Raw genomic sequence first — 16,082 nt, forward strand, 5'->3', positions numbered from 1 at the left:
TGAGTGGAAAGGTCTGGGGGTAGGTGAGGTGAGCCCTGACTCGCTCCCTGGCCAGTGAATTGCAGTTTTTATTCTTTTTTGTGCTTTAGTGCAGCTATGTGAGACTTGTACTTAAAGCAAAAGGGCACCTACAGAAAAGGAGAAAATATAACTGCACTGGGGGCTTGTCTATGAAATACATTTGCTTATTGGAATTAATTATGTGTGGATGCATTCATTCAGGAACTGGTACAGTTCATGTGTAGCATCTGATAGTGAGGGTTTTTCCTTAAGGTGTTGTAGCAAGAATCCACAGCTTGCTTTGTAAATTTATCCCCAAGACAAGCCCAGGCTCTGCTCCCCTGAGCCAGCAGCAGCCCCAGCCTGCCCTGCTGAGCTCACAGGGTAATGAGAACCTGATCCTCTCCAGGGACAGAATCCTCACAGGGACATCAAATACCTCCCACCCCACTCATTAATTTAAGCAAACTTTTCTCTCTTTTTTAATAGGCTGAGGATGGGACATCCAGTGTTACAGTTCTATCCCATGAAGGAGAGGATGCAATGTCTCTGTTCAGTCCTTCTGTCAAGCAAGGTAAAAGAGGCTTTTTTCCCTCTCTGTCTTGTGTTATATTAATGATGTCTTGAATAATCAATAGATTCCAATAGGGTGCTCAGTTTTGTGGTTTATGGTTTGTATTCCCCTTCAGTCTGCTTGGAACATTTCTTTGTTGCACCTTGCAGACAAATGTTGGCTATAAAGTCTAAACTGGAAGGGCCCTCACCTCTGTAAGATGGATGAGATGAAGCCAGTCCCTCTCAACCCTGGGTTTCCTTTCCCCAGCTGTGGGCAGAGCTCTCTAGTGCAGTTTCCATGCAGAGGCAGAGGCAGAGCTGGGCTCTCCAGTGCAGTTTCCATGCAGAGGCAGAGCTGGGCTCTCCAGTGATGTTTCCATGCAGAGGCAGAGGCAGAGCTGGGCTCTCAGTGCAGGTTCCATGCAGAGGCAGAGCTGGGCTCTCCAGTGATGTTTCCATGCAGAGGCAGTGGCAGAGGCAGAGCTGGGCTCTCCAGTGATGGTTCCATGCAGAGGCAGAGCTGGGCTCTCAGTGCAGTTTCCATGCAGAGGCAGTGGCAGAGGCAGAGCTGGGCTCTCCAGTGATGGTTCCAGGCAGAGGCAGAGCTGGGCTCTCCAGTGCAGTTTCCATGCAGAGGCAGAGCTGGGCTCTCAGTGCAGGTTCCAGGCAGAGGCAGAGCTGGCTCTCCAGTGCAGTTTCCAGGCAGAGGCAGAGCTGTGCTCTCCAGTGCAGTTTCCATGCAGAGGCAGAGGCAGAGCTGGGCTCTCAGTGCAGTTTCCAGGCAGAGGCAGAGCTGTGCTCTCCAGTGCAGTTTCCATGCAGAGGCAGAGGCAGAGCTGGGCTCTCAGTGCAGTTTCCAGGCAGAGGCAGAGGCAGAGCTGTGCTCTCCAGTGCAGGTACCAGGCAGAGGCAGAGCTGGGCTCTCCAGTGATGTTTCCATGCAGAGGCAGTGGCAGAGGCAGAGCTGGGCTCTCCAGTGCAGTTTCCAGGCAGAGGCAGAGCTGTGCTCTCCAGTGCAGGTACCAGGCAGAAGCAGAGCTGTGCTTTCTCTCCCCACAGATGCCCAGCGCTTGGCTGCCCACGCGCGCACGGCCTCCACCAGCCTGTTCCACGAGACAGACCTGGTGGTGTCCTACACTGACCTGGACAATCTCTTCAATTCTGATGAAGATGAACTCACAGTAAGTGATGTGCAAAAACTCCTGGCAGGTGCCAGCTAAAAAACCAGCGAGGAACAGCTCTTGTCCTTCTGTGGTTTGGGGTTTGATTTCTTTGTGGTGTTTGTAGGAGAGGCTGCAGAACATTCACACAAACAGGAGCTGTGGCCCCTCAGTGCCAAACAGGCTGCTCTGCTCGACTCATGCAGGCAGATTTTAGATGCAAACAACCTTTTGATCTCACTTCCTTACAATGCCCACAGTGTGTGCTGCCTGAACATACCTTTAGTTTGAGTTGTACAGATTCAGCAGGTGCTAGTGTGTTCTCTTCCTGTGGTCTGGGCTCTGTTAACTGCTTCATCAAGGTAATATTGAAACCAAACAGCAACTTCTGAAAGAGAAAAGGCATTTAAACACTGGACACTCTGCCAAATAAGCTGCTTGTCTGCAGCAGCTATTATCTTGGAACAGTTTCTCTTACAGTCTGAATCCATTATCTTTCTAGTTTCTATTTCAATACTATTTGTAATCAGTTGTCTTTTCTGAACTGTGCTTTGCTCCACGTTTAATCCTAAATCCCCTTACCCAGACAAAATGCCCATCACCTTTAATGGGAGCTGGAGCTGAGGAAGGGCTGAAGGATCTTAACAGCCATCAAAGGTCATCAGTATGTAAAGGCAGTGTGTTTGCTCTTAAACATGAACACTTACCATCTTTAAACAGTTCAGATGTCTACAGATTGTAAAATATCTTTTCTTCTTTGACTTTTGACAGATATTTTCCCTGTATTTCTTGCTGCAGGATTTGTGTTTGTCTTTTCTGTTGCTGTGGTAGCACCAGTGATGTTAATATGGCTCTAGGAGTGTTGTGGTTTGTTCTGGTAAACTGTGGGCAGCCCTAATTTAGCTTCTTTTGCTGTCTGCTAACAGGATGAGGGATATTTTGTAACTGGTTTTTCCCTTCAATAACATTGTGACCTGTTGGGAGAGGTTCTCTGGGTTCCAAGAATTAAGAACAAGTGTAAGCCCAACCTTAGGCTTCTGAGCTATTTTAATTTTTCAAAGTATTATACAATGTCTCAGCTTTGTATGTGCAGGTGAGATTTCCTGTTAGCAGGAAACATGAACATGTGTTTATGTCTGAAATGCTTCTTTCTTAGCCTGGATCTAAACGAACAGTGAACGGCACTGATGACAAATCCAACTGCAAAGAGGCAAAAACAGGAAATCTAGACCCACTCTCATGCATAAGTAAGATTTATTTGTGTTTTCTTTTTGCCTAAAGAGAATGTAGCTGTAAACATTGACTCTAATATGTTGTGGCAATTTGGAAATGTACCCTTCATTTGCTTTGCAAAATTTGGAGACTTGGGAAACACTTCAGAAAGTTTTCATGCTCTAAAGTCTGCTTCTGATCTGAAATTAGGTACTGCAGATCTCCACAAAATGTATCCAACTCCCCCTTCACTGGAACAACATATTATGGGGTTTTCTCCAATGAACATGAACAATAAGGAGTATGGCAGCATGGACACTACACTTGGAGGAACAGTGCTGGAAGGGAATAGCTCTACTGTGGGGGCTCAGTTCAGAATCGAGGTGGATGAGGGTTTCTGCAGCCCCAAACCTGCTGAAATCAAGGTAGGTGGTGCTGACAGCCCTGATCAATGCTTGTGGTTATTGACCAGTTCATGACTTAAATCTGAGTAGGAATGGGGGGAGATTAAGTACAATTTGTAACTTGTCCTGTGTTATTTTGAGGGAGGTAATATTCTTTGTAGTATGTATGTTTTACCCCTTAAGAGAGAGTAAAACCTGAGTAGGCATTAGTGAGCTGCAGAAATGCCTTTCAGTCACTGCAGTTCACTGAGGTTTGTTTTGGTGTATTGTGAATATTGTGTGCACACATCTCAGCTTTCCCTTGCAGCTGTGTCAGGATTTTGGGTTAAGGAACTGCTGCTTGAACTTGCTCCTGTTTTCTGGAGAATCATTTAATTGCTGCAGTGATCTAATTTACACACTAATGCTTTCCCATGTCTGACTTGCAGGATTATTCCTATGTCTATAAACCTGAGAACTGTCAGGCTTTAGTGGGATGTTCCATGTTTGCACCACTGAAGACTCTTCCCAGCCAGTGTCTTCCTCCCATCAAGCTGCCAGAGGAATGCATTTACCGCCAGAGCTGGACTGTGGGAAAGCTGGATCTGCTTCCTCCAGGCCCTGCCATGCCTTTCATCAAAGATGGGTACGACCCTGGGGGCTCGGCTTTGTGATGTGCTCACTCTGCCACCCCTAAATATTTATTTTGTCAATCAGTAATGGGAATATTTGTGTATACTCTGTGTTTATACAACCGACAAGAGCCTTTAAAAAGTCCTTCTGGCTAAACCTACTGCAGGAGACTCTTCTCAAAAGAGCTTCTTAACTGTACATACATTTTATTTGTTGTCTCCTTTAAAGGTTTCTTGGGGAAGCTTAATGGTGCAGGTCCAGGTTTAATAAGTAATGAAGATGGTAACAATCAAGATAAATGTAAACTTGGGACTTTGTTTTTGCAGTGGTGTAGTCAGTGCTGGAAGGGCTTAGTAGGTGGTGCTGCTGTTTCTTAAATTATTTTCTTAAGTAGCAGTAAACTCAGCTGTGCTGGGAGTAGGGAAACATTTCCTGTGCTGTGTGACTGGGCCTGGTCACAGCAGAACTGCAGGGGATGTTTCTGTACCCTGCATTTGGTAGGGATGGTCTTGCTGCCAGCTCTTCTCGAGGAAAAGATTTCTTTCTTTTTCTCTTCTGCATTAGTGGCTGATAAAAAGGGATTAGGCAGCAAGGAGGTGTTATGGATTTCTTGATAAGATTATATGAATACTAAATCTTGGATCAAATACTGATGTTGCTTCTGTTACTCATTAGCAATAGGTTTCCAGGACTCATTAGCCTTACATATTTTTGGAGATACTCAGGTGCTTAGGAAAGAAAACGTTAAACCTTTCTAGGTGATACTTTCCTCATGGATTCAGCTGAATCTGCTGTCAACAGACCTGGTCTATTTTCTTAGTGTGTGTCAACACAACATGTAAATAAAACATGAATGAAAAAGGTGTCCTTTAGACTCCATACAACCACAGAATTTATAATTTATTCTGACCACACTTGTTTCCTGGGAGCTTTGTGCAGAGGAAAAGACGAAAGGAGGCAGGGAGAGATTCTTTAATGGTGCTGTCAGTGGGAGTCCCGCAAAGTCATTTAGAACAAACGCTCTTGAAGTTCCTTGGGGAATGAAAATCTTACTGCGGATTATGAAAGACTAGCTTAAAAAAAGCAAATATTAATTAGGAAGGTCCTTCTTTAGAAATCTGAGTCTTAAACTTCAAACCCAGTACGATGCTCTGTACTTAAAGCCTTTCCTTCTCTTGCGGCCGCCGCCAGCGATGGGAGCACCATGGACCAGGAGTACGGCCCTGCGTACACGCCGCAGACCCACACTCCGTTTGGGATGCCCCCCAGCAGCGCCCCTCCCAGCAATGGCGGGGCTGGGATCCTCCCCTCTCCCTCCACCCCTCGCTTCCCCACGCCCAGGACACCAAGGACTCCCCGCACGCCCCGCGGAGCCGGCGGGCCCGCGAGCGCCCAGGGCTCGGTGAAATACGAGAACTCGGATTTGTACTCACCCGCCTCCACCCCCTCCACGTGCCGGCCCCTGAACTCGGTGGAGCCCGCGACGGTGCCTTCCATCCCCGAGGCACACAGCCTGTACGTGAACCTCATCCTCTCCGAGTCCGTCATGAACCTCTTCAAGGACTGCAACTTCGACAGCTGCTGCATTTGCGTTTGCAATATGAACATCAAAGGTGCTGACGTTGGAGTTTACATTCCTGATCCAACACAAGAGGCCCAGTATCGGTGTACCTGTGGTTTCAGTGCTGTTATGAATAGAAAATTTGGCAACAGTTCTGGGCTGTTTCTTGAAGATGAGCTGGATATTCTGGGGCGAAACACGGAGTGCGGCAAAGAAGCGGAAAAACGCTTTGAGGCTCTCAGAGCTACTTCCATTGAACACGGCAGTGGGGGGCTGAAAGAGCCCGAGAAACTGCCCGATGACTTGATACTGTTGCTGCAGGATCAATGCACCAACCTGTTCTCACCCTTTGGAGCAGCAGACCAAGACTCCGTGGCCAAAGTTGGTGCTGTCAGCAATGTGGTACGTGTAGAAGAAAGGGATTGTTGCAATGACTGCTACTTAGCCTTGGAACATGGACGCCAGTTCATGGACAATATGTCAGGAGGGAAAGTTGATGAAGCACTTGTGAAAACTACTTGCTTGCACCACTGGTCAAAAAGAAATGGTAAATATTGAAACCAGTTTATTTTCTACTTGTCCACCTGTTTGGGGGTTTGTTTTTGAAGGGTCTTTTTTTGTGGTTTTCCTTTGTGGAGTTTGAATGCTGTTTTTGCCACCTGAGTGCTCGTACAGACTTCTGGTTGGATACCCAACCCTTCCATGTCCTGTGCTGATCACCAAGCAGAGGAAGGCCTTGGCTGCTCTCAGTTGTAAATTCCCCATATATATCTGAAGTGTAGCATGAGACCACTGTCAGTGTCCACAACACTTCACCAGGTTTATCCTTTAAAGAGCTTTTGGTGAGTGGCTCTCCAGAGGCTCTGGAATGATTGATGCCTGTAGGAAGGGTTTGAGTGGTGACCCTATTGTCAAGGCCACTGTGGCAGAATTAAACAACAGCTCTGATTCAGTTGCCTTTCCCCCTTCTTTAAGGAGGAGAGGGGGGCAGTAGGTTAATGGCACATGTGGCAAAAAGAAGCATTATTGTAGCCTTCACTGTGTGTTGAGTCTACCAGAAATCCTTGGATTTTTCCTTCGAGGGCCTGACTAATGATGCAGTGTCTCCTGGAATACCTTCATTGTGTGTATTTGCTTACTGTTCTCTAATAGAATTTCAAGTGGCAACTCTTAACAGGATGAAAGATAAAGTTATGAATTACAGGTAGCTGCAGTTCATAGTTGTAAGTGAAGATGAGGAGGAATCCTGGGAGAACACAGCCAGGTTCCTGTGCCTTGCTGGGGGATTAACTTGGAAAGCCCAGACTGTAAATAAATTGATGTTTTCAGGCACACAGGAAAAGACTCTGTGTACTGTGACTGATGTTTGGGATAAAAAGATGTAGAGATACTTTAAAAGAGAGGACTTGGAAATAGTAGCCATGCCAAATTTTGTGTCAGCTTTTCATTCTAAAGCCTTGTACCTGAAATGGCCCAGTGGTGGCTCTGGATGAAATGGGCTGAGTCTGCTTGAGGCTTCCCTTGACTTCTGTGAAATGAGCACTGGGTGGCAGCCTGCAAATCTGCCTTATTTGGGAGGGGCAATCCAGGAGTTCCAGGCTACTACAACATGTTTGGGGTTTTGGCTTGTTTTTGTTTGTTTTGTTTTTATTTTAGGGTGTTTTCCCTTAGCTTAACTCATAAGATGGGAGCCTTTCAATGGGAAAAACTCTAGAGAAAAAAACAAAATTAAGAAAGAAATCCATTTGTGTATTTTGTCAGGGGAAGAGGGAGAACTGTAAATCTGCTTGTGCTCCACTTTATGTATCCCAGCCTGTGGGTGCCTGCAGGTGTTTTATACAAGAGCTGTTGGCAGTGGAGGTGGTTTGTGCTGCTGGCTGTTGTTTGTGCAGCTGCCCTGACGCGTTTGTGTCCCTGCAGTGGTGGATGTGAGCATGCAGTGCTCCCAGGACATCCTGCGCATGCTGCTCTCGCTGCAGCCCGTGCTGCAGGACGCCATCCAGAAGAAGCGCACGGTGCGGTCCTGGGGCGTGCAGGGACCCCTCACCTGGCAGCAGTTCCACAAAATGGCTGGGAGAGGCTCCTACGGTAAGGGCTGCATGGAATCCTCCTTCCTTCCCTCCTTCCTTCCCTCCTTCCTTCCCTCCTTCCTTTCCTCCTTCCTTTCCTTCCTCCTTCCCTTCCTCCTTCCCTTCCTCCTTCCTTCCCTCCTTCCTTCCCTCCTTCCTTCCCTCCTTCCTTCCCTCCTTCCTTCCCTCCTTCCTTTCCTCCTTCCTTTCCTCCTTCCTTTCCTCCTTCCTTTCCTCCTTCCTTCCCTCCTTCCTTTCCTCCTTCCTTTCCTCCTTCCTTTCCTCCTTCCTTCCCTCCTTCCTTCCCTCTTCCTTCCCTCCTTCCTTTCCTCCTTCCTTTCCTCCTTCCTTTCCTCCTTCCTTTCCTCCTTCCTTTCCTCCTTCCTTTCCTCCTTCCTTCCCCTGCTCTATCCACACAAACCGCTGCTGCTCAGCCTGTTGGAATTCTGAACAGCACTTGACCTTTCTTTAAAGTAACGAGAGCTTATTAGACAGAGGAGAATTCTTTTCTTCAGAAAAGAGAAAATATTTATATTCCTTAAAACAGGCAATGAATTAAAGATGTGCATTTAAAATTTACAGCTTGGGTTGCACTGTTTGTGTACACCTGACACTTCACCCAGTGAGGGATTGACATTGCAAAGATGGGTTTGGTGTTAAAAACAGAGTAACTGCTCAGGTTTTATACTCAAAATCTTTCAATTCACCCCATTTTAATACCTCTAAACATAGGGAGTTAAAAATACTGATTTTGAAATGCTTGAGATAGTGTGCTTTATTGCTCACTGAGCACTGTCAGAACTGTGCTCAAGATCCAGGGTTATTCAGTATCTTGTCTCTTATAAATGTTTGGAGTGGCCAACATGTGATGCATTTACAGATAGAAGGTGAATTTTGTGCACTCACGATTTAATGACTTCATTAGCATATGAGATTGATTTACCACTGTGTTACGAGAGTGACCTTTCACCAGCAGATCTTTTGTAGCTATATTTAGAACATGGCAATTATACATTTACATGTTCTTAAGTTTGTTTCCTTGTCTGGCCCTTTACCCATCTGCCTAGAATATTTACATTTTTTTCCTTGTCTTTGGTCTCTGATTGCTTTGGCTCTGTGGGCAAAGGCTTCCTGGACAGGGCAGAACTGTTCCTGATTGCCTGTGTACTGATGGAAATATAAAACACTGTGGAACTTCTTCCTGAGGCCCTGAGATATTTCAAATAAAAACACATCAGTCAGCTGATGGGTTTTTTGCAGAGGGTTGGATCCTGTACTTTGGATCTGTAAAATGAGAACTATTCCATTGATAGCCAGTGCTCCTTCCTGTGAGATGCTGGGAACACCAGAGGCCGTTTTATTCATGTTTCCTTGAAGTTAATTTTAAGCTTTCTGCTTAAAAACATGCCTTGCTTTTCCAGGAACTGACGAGTCCCCAGAACCACTGCCAATCCCAACATTTTTGTTGGGATACGATTACGATTTCCTGGTGCTGTCTCCGTTTGCATTGCCCTACTGGGAGAGGCTGATGCTGGAGCCGTACGGCTCGCAGCGAGACGTGGCCTACGTCGTGGTGTGCCCAGAGAACGAGGCTCTGCTCAACGGGGCCAAAAGCTTCTTTAGGGATCTCACTGCAATATACGAGGTACAGGATTTGTGGCAGTTTGCACTGAAATGGATTTGAGAAAGGCTGTTTCTAATACGTGCTCGTAAGGACTTATCAGGCTTGTCGGGGCTGATAGCGACGCCTGCTCAGAATGCTATCTGGGAAAGCTGCTCCGAGGGATTTTAGGAATGGGCACTTGGAAGATAAGGGCTGCTCGTGCTGCTCCTTGTTCCCATGCGATAAACGCCACCCGGTGGCAAAGCTCTGCATTGCCATAGTGTTACCTCCATTTAATTAATTAATTACATGCTTGGGTTGAATGAAGATTAGAGTCGATTATTATCAACCTGGTTTTCTTGCATTTAGGAAAACGCTGACAGTAACCCATAAAATCACCATTCAACATTTGCTACTGGTGGGATTCTAGAGTTAAAATGTTACCTTGGAATATTGTAAATAAACTGGGAGTTCTCTGCCTTTCTATGATAGATAATTTTTGTGATATTTAGCAGCTTTTAAGGGTTTTTTTACCTTTGCAGTCCTGCAGGCTTGGTCAGCACAGACCTATCTGTAAGTTACTGCCTGATGGGATCATGAGGGTTGGCCCTACAGCCTCCAAGAAGCTGTCAGAGAAGTTGGTCACAGAGTGGTTCTCCCAGACAGCCAATGCCAACAACGATGCGTTCTCCAAACTCAAACTCTACGCTCAAGTGTGCAGATACGAGCTGGGTATGACCTTTTAAATGTTCCTTATTTCATACAATTGCCACTTACTCCTTTGCCATAGAGAAGAAGGAATCGTTACTGTCTTACTGATTAGGGGAGTTTTCTGGTTTTAAACTATATTTGAATATGTGCAAAAATGGCCTCTTACCATTCAGCAGTGCCTTTAGGGAATGGCAGTGGCTGCCTGATGGAGATTTCAGTTGTCTTCTTGTACTGGTGACTTGGATTCTGTAGCAGTGATTTCCAGCAATTCAACACACCTGGAAAAAAGTTATATTAAAAAGAGATTTCTTGATCTTTCTGGAAGGCTCTTATGAAAATATTAGAATTTGAAAATTTAATAGAGGTTTTTTAATTTGAGAGGTAAAATGTATGCTTAAAGTTTGCTCTATTTTGTTACAACTGTAGACTTCCATAGGTGACATAATCATCAAAACAGTTGCATTATAAAATTTATGCCTTTTTTCCCCCCTGGTTTTAGGTCCTTATCTTGCTTCTCAGCCTTTGGACAATTCTCTACTTTCCCAAACCAACCTGGTCCCTGCCTCCAGCCAGGCAGGCTCTGCTCTGCCCCCAGTGACAGCCCCTGCTGCCAATCCCAACACTCCATCATCAGCTCCCACAGCTCCCAGCAGCAGCACCATCCCAGTGACCTCCAGCAGTGCCATGTCCTCTGCAGCCACCACAGCCAACTCCACCCTGACCACCACTGCCCCCTCCTCCTCCTCTGCCAGCCTGGCCAGTGGCATTCCAACGAGCAAGCCTTCCTCATTCCCACCCTTCAGCAATATGAACAGCACCACTCCTGCCTCCCTGCCCGCCCAGGCTGCGCCGGTCCCCAACGGGCAAACTGGGGGGCAGCAGCAACAGCCAACACTGCAACCAGCAGGGATGTCTGGAGACACAGCTGCAGCACCTGCACAGCCCCATCCAGAGGTTTCTGAAAGGTAGGGAACTGCAACCACACCTTCAGCTAAAAATCAGCTCAGCTAACGTGAACTTTTACCCCTTCAATAAAACCCTGTATTTATTTTCACCAAGCTGCTTTTAAGGGAGATTGGAGAGTTCACTTGTGGTGGAGCTGAACCTTTTGGTTCCAGTTGTAGCTACAGTTCTAATTACATCTCAGTGTCTGCTCTGGTGCAAAAATAAACTTCCTTTTTTTCTTCTCTCTCTAAAGACAGGAAATTCACCAAACTACTCACTTCAATATTTTAAAGGCCTGGGGAAGGAGGGGGAGATAGATAATTGGCACCATCTTAGAGTTCTATTTTCTGTAATCAAAGTTAGAGAGTGGTGAAGACAGCTCTTACTGTAGATATTCTTGTTCCCCAGTTAAGCAATAGTTGAGCTGTTGAGCTGCTGTAATAAAGGAGGCTAAAGGAAAGAAAAGGGATTCAGAGTTACTGATAAGCTCCTATACAAAAATGACATAAAAAGACTGTTTCTTACACCACAGTTGACTCATTCAGATTAAAAATTGACAATTTGATTTAGTTTTGAAGTAAAACCTAATCTTTACAAAACTCAGCTGTTTGTAACTGGTTTCAAAATTTCATTCCCAGCACTATGGATCGTGATAAAGTCGGAGTCCCCACAGATGGAGATTCACATGCTATCACCTATCCACCTGCAATTGTAGTTTACATAATTGATCCTTTCACATATGAAAAAAAGGATGAGAACAGCAGCTCATCCAGTTTGTGGACACTTGGACTTCTGCGCTGCTTCCTGGAGATGGTTCAGGTTCTTCCTCCCCACATCAAGAACATCATTTCTGTGCAGGTGAGCCAACAGAAACAAACAGGGTATCCCTGGCTTTGGCTGGGTTTGGGGGCAGTAACACCCTCCAGGTGAAAGTTTCATTTCCTTCACAAACATTACTTACAGTTCTCCAGCTGTTAAACCATCAGGTTATAGCTTTTAGAGCAGTTTGGGTGCTGTTAACCAAAGCTGAATCCTGGTGTACATTCCAAACTCATCAGTTTTAGCTCAGAGGAAATGTAGTGAGTAATGAGTGAGGCATGGGAAAGCTGCTGCTCCTGCACTGGAATCTGCAGCCTGACCCTGCTGGGCTGCAGGCAGAGCTCCTCCAGCTGCAGGACCCGTTAACATAGGGCAGCTTTTTGGAGGAATCATTAAGATTCTCTTCTAAACAAATTATTTCTTCCTCTGAAGAAAATTCCATTGGGAATAATTTCTTGAAGTCCCACAGGGCTTTGGAAGAATTAGAAGAAATTTGACTGCAAAGTAAAATTCAAAAAGCAATGCACCAAATACTGTGTCAGAAGCCATTTAATCTGTTGATAAGACAATGATTTATTTTTTTCTCGTCTCCTGTGTTGCAGATTGTCCCATGTCAGTACCTGCTGCAGCCTGTGAAGCACGAGGACCGGCAGATTTACACTCAGCATTTGAAATCTTTGGCATTTTCAGCTTTCACTCAGTGCCGGAGACCTCTCCCAACTTCCACCAACGTGAAAACCTTAACTGGCTTTGGGCCAGGGTTAGCCATGGAAACTGCTCTGAGGAGCCCTGATGTGAGTATTGTTCATGAGATGGTGGGATTATCCAGATCAGAGGAAGGTCCCTGCTTATCAACCAGCCATCTTTTATGTTGGGAATAATTTCTTACCCAAACTTCATTCATTGTCTGCTCTGTCATCTTTCTAGAGACCTGAGTGTATTCGACTCTACACCCCTCCTTTTATACTGGCTCCAGTGAAGGACAAGCAAACAGAGCTGGGAGAAACCTTTGGAGAAGCTGGCCAGAAGTATAATGTGCTTTTTGTGGGCTACTGTTTGTCTCACGATCAGAGGTGGCTGCTTGCATCCTGTACAGACCTCTATGGAGAGCAGTTAGAAACTTGCATAATTAATATTGATGTACCAAACAGGTAAGAACCAAACTTTAATTCATTTTTAGCAAGTGTATTTTCTCTCATTCCCCTGAAGAATTACATTGGGTTTGGTACTGTAAGAATAACTGACTTTTGTAGACTTGCTGTGCTGCAAAAGTGGCTACAGCAGATGAATATATTCCCTATTATGTGCATATAATTTTGAGTTAAATTTCTAGAAGAGCACAGTTTAGTTTCGTGTGATTATTGAGTGTTACTGTGTGTGTTCCTACTTCTCCATCTCACTTACTGGCTGTTAATGTCAGTTTTAGAATGTGATTAATTTAAAAATCCCAAACCCCCTGAAGCTGCAGCTGATGGACTGCAATACCAACACTCTGGTGAATGTTCAGGTTAATACAAAAATGTTCTAAACATGGCATTAAAAACCTTGCTGCAGTTTTAACTTTGTTTTCCCTTCTTTCTTTCTTCTAGAGCTCGTAGGAAAAAGGGTTCTGCCCGCAGACTTGGTCTCCAGAAACTCTGGGAATGGTGCCTGGGACTGGTGCAGATGAGCTCTCTGCCATGGAGAGTTGTCATAGGCCGCTTGGGAAGAATAGGACATGGGGAATTAAAAGGTAACAGCAGGATTTTTTTTAGAGTCTAAAGCTTGATTTAAAGCTTTAATATTTCAGTAGTATCAAATGTGTCCATCCCTGTTTCTGGAAGAGAACCTCACAAGTGAGATTTCCTCCCGCAGACTGGAGCTGTTTGCTGAGCCGCCGGAACCTGCAGTCCCTGAGCAAGCGGCTGAAGGACATGTGCAGGATGTGTGGGATCTCTGCTGCAGACTCCCCCAGCATTCTCAGTGCTTGCTTGGTGGCCATGGAACCCCAGGGATCCTTCATTATTATGCCAGGTATTTGGGAAGCTCTCTTTTTTTAGCACAAGAACCCACAGCTCAGGCTTTGTTGAACTGAGGGAATGTTTGGTTTCTCCCGCGCAGATTCCGTGTCCACGGGCTCGGTGTTCGGGCGCAGCACCACTCTGAACATGCAAACATCCCAGCTGAACACGCCCCAGGACACGTCCTGCACCCACATCCTGGTGTTCCCCACCTCTGCCTCCGTGCAGGTGGCATCATCCACCTACACCACTGAGAACCTGGATCTGGCCTTTAACACAAACAATGGTTTGTACTTGCATTTGTTCTCACCTTCTAAAAACCCCTCATCACTGTCCCTGTCATGAGAATAAACTGTTCATTCTAAGGAACTGTAGCCATGATATTTTCTGAAAAATCCTTTCCTTAGGATTTTTCCTCCTGAGAAGCTGAGAGGCCTCAGGAACAAAATGTAAACAATGGTTATCTGCTGCTGTGGAATGCAACAGGTGCATCTGTGATTGGCCTCATGTGGTTTTTTCTAATCAATGGCCAATCACAGTCAGCTGGCTCAGACTCTGTCTGAGACACACAAGCCTTTGTTATTCATTCCCTTTTTTTCTATTCTTAGCCAGCCTTCTGATGAAATCCTTTCTTCTATTATTTTAGTATAGTTTTAATGTAATATATATCATAAAATAATAAATCAGCCTTCTGAAACATAAAGTCAGATCCTCATCTCTTCCCTCATCCTTGGACCCCTGTGAACAGTCACAAGGAACCATTTCCATTTCTGTGGAAAATCCCTTTATTTCTGAATGTATTGTCATATCCTGCACATGGTGAAATTGTAGGAATTCACTGGTCTTGTTTTTTTTTTTTTTCCAAGATGGAGCAGATGGAATGGGAATCTTTGACTTGTTAGACACTGGAGATGATCTTGATCCTGATATTATAAATATTCTTCCTGCATCTCCTGGTGGATCCCCTGTGCATTCTCCAGGGTCCCACTACCCCCATGGAGGTGATATGGGCAAGGTAACTATTGGAGTAAATACAGTTTTGTGTGTGTGTTCTGTCTGGTTTTTCTCCATCTGGTAATTTCCTTTTGTGGAATGAAAGCTTTTAGATCACCTGGATATTGGATTGTCATGTCATGCTTGGATATTTCTAAATGCTTTGTGTTTCAGAAGCTACAGAAAATTTCTATTAAATTTGTGCTCTCCTACTCTGAACCTTTGCCTGTTGTGTTGCAGGGTCAAGGCACAGATCGATTGCTTTCCACAGAATCTCACGATGAAGTAACAAATATCCTGCAGCAGCCACTGGCCCTCGGTTATTTTGTGTCAACTGCCAAAGCAGGTCCATTGCCTGACTGGTTTTGGTCAGCGTGTCCTCAAGCACAAAATCAGTGTCCCTTGTTTCTTAAGGTACTGTCCTGGCAGAGATTGGAGCAGCCTGAGGGTCTGGGGGTGAAAACTGTTCTGGTTAAACCGAAGTCAGTGCATGTCTCTGGGGATGGCTCTGCTCTTGCTTCAGGAGAGGCCAGGTGGATTCAGTTTTTGAGATCTGGCTGTTGGGAAGGTTCTGCCTTGCTCATGGTTTCTTCCTGGTAGTCTGGACTCTTTTTTTCCCCTGGCTTTATGCTCCAGGGTTTTGTAAGAACAGGTTGAGTTCCTGGACAGAGCTGGGCTGAGGCTGGGCTCCTGTGGGGGCTGGTGGTAGAGAGGGAGGTACATAAACACAGTATAGTAACTCAGTTGCCCTGGGTAAAATAAGGAATAAATGAATCTTTCTGGATTGCACAAAGCATAAAAACTGTTTTTCCATGTTGGCTTTGCACTGTATATCTGTCTGGGTGTTGTCTGAGCCCCTTATCTCCTTATGGCACAATCAAGACACACTTGGCACATTTAAGGCCGTACATTGGTATAGAGAGAAACTTTCTGTATGAACAAATCAGCATCTCTGATACTGTGCTTTGTCTCCTAATGATCCAGATAGATCTTCTGCAGCCTTGTTTGTGTCTGGATTAGCAGCTCCTCTTGGCCTAAGCTCAACTGTAGCTTTGCTATAGGATATTATTTTGAAGAGAGGATTTATTATTTACTCTAAGCAGCTCTAGATATGAAATATAAATAGACCAGGCCTATAGAAAGCAGCTGAACTTCCAAGTCTGTGTGTTATTAAACATCTTGGGCCACTTGAGTTGAGTTTTTAATAATCACTTAATGTAGAAAAGGGATTTAAAAACACCCCATATATATATTTCACTTCTAGCACTGTAGTGCTAGTAGCTTTTAGCAGAGATCTGTGTGAGAGAATAGAAATATTCTGAGAATTCCTGAACTTGTGGATGGCTTGAGGATAAAATTTGTTTTGGCTTGTGTGTCAGACAGAGAAGGTGCCTGCAAGCTACAACAACATGGGGGAAGGAAATGTGGTGTAGCTGAT

At 45.2% G+C, this 16,082-nt stretch overlaps 1 protein-coding gene across 1 annotated transcript in view; it reads left to right on the forward strand.

Annotated features, from left to right (window-relative positions):
- Nucleotides 1-16,082, forward strand: part of MED13 (mediator complex subunit 13) — a 54,184-nt gene that overhangs the window by 36,252 nt on the left and 1,850 nt on the right. Inside the window, exons 11-28 of the mRNA XM_058037485.1 lie at nucleotides 490-574; nucleotides 1,615-1,736; nucleotides 2,872-2,962; nucleotides 3,138-3,352; nucleotides 3,760-3,956; nucleotides 5,135-6,051; nucleotides 7,425-7,592; nucleotides 8,995-9,218; nucleotides 9,719-9,908; nucleotides 10,387-10,852; nucleotides 11,471-11,690; nucleotides 12,254-12,445; nucleotides 12,579-12,802; nucleotides 13,241-13,383; nucleotides 13,506-13,664; nucleotides 13,752-13,937; nucleotides 14,518-14,666; nucleotides 14,885-15,058. Coding sequence (XP_057893468.1) covers nucleotides 490-574; nucleotides 1,615-1,736; nucleotides 2,872-2,962; nucleotides 3,138-3,352; nucleotides 3,760-3,956; nucleotides 5,135-6,051; nucleotides 7,425-7,592; nucleotides 8,995-9,218; nucleotides 9,719-9,908; nucleotides 10,387-10,852; nucleotides 11,471-11,690; nucleotides 12,254-12,445; nucleotides 12,579-12,802; nucleotides 13,241-13,383; nucleotides 13,506-13,664; nucleotides 13,752-13,937; nucleotides 14,518-14,666; nucleotides 14,885-15,058 — 4,122 coding nt within the window. The remainder of the gene's footprint in view (nucleotides 1-489; nucleotides 575-1,614; nucleotides 1,737-2,871; nucleotides 2,963-3,137; nucleotides 3,353-3,759; nucleotides 3,957-5,134; nucleotides 6,052-7,424; nucleotides 7,593-8,994; nucleotides 9,219-9,718; nucleotides 9,909-10,386; nucleotides 10,853-11,470; nucleotides 11,691-12,253; nucleotides 12,446-12,578; nucleotides 12,803-13,240; nucleotides 13,384-13,505; nucleotides 13,665-13,751; nucleotides 13,938-14,517; nucleotides 14,667-14,884; nucleotides 15,059-16,082) is intronic.

This window comes from Melospiza georgiana, chromosome 19 (assembly GCF_028018845.1).
Source record: "Melospiza georgiana isolate bMelGeo1 chromosome 19, bMelGeo1.pri, whole genome shotgun sequence".
Taxonomy (NCBI): Eukaryota; Metazoa; Chordata; class Aves; order Passeriformes; family Passerellidae; genus Melospiza; species Melospiza georgiana.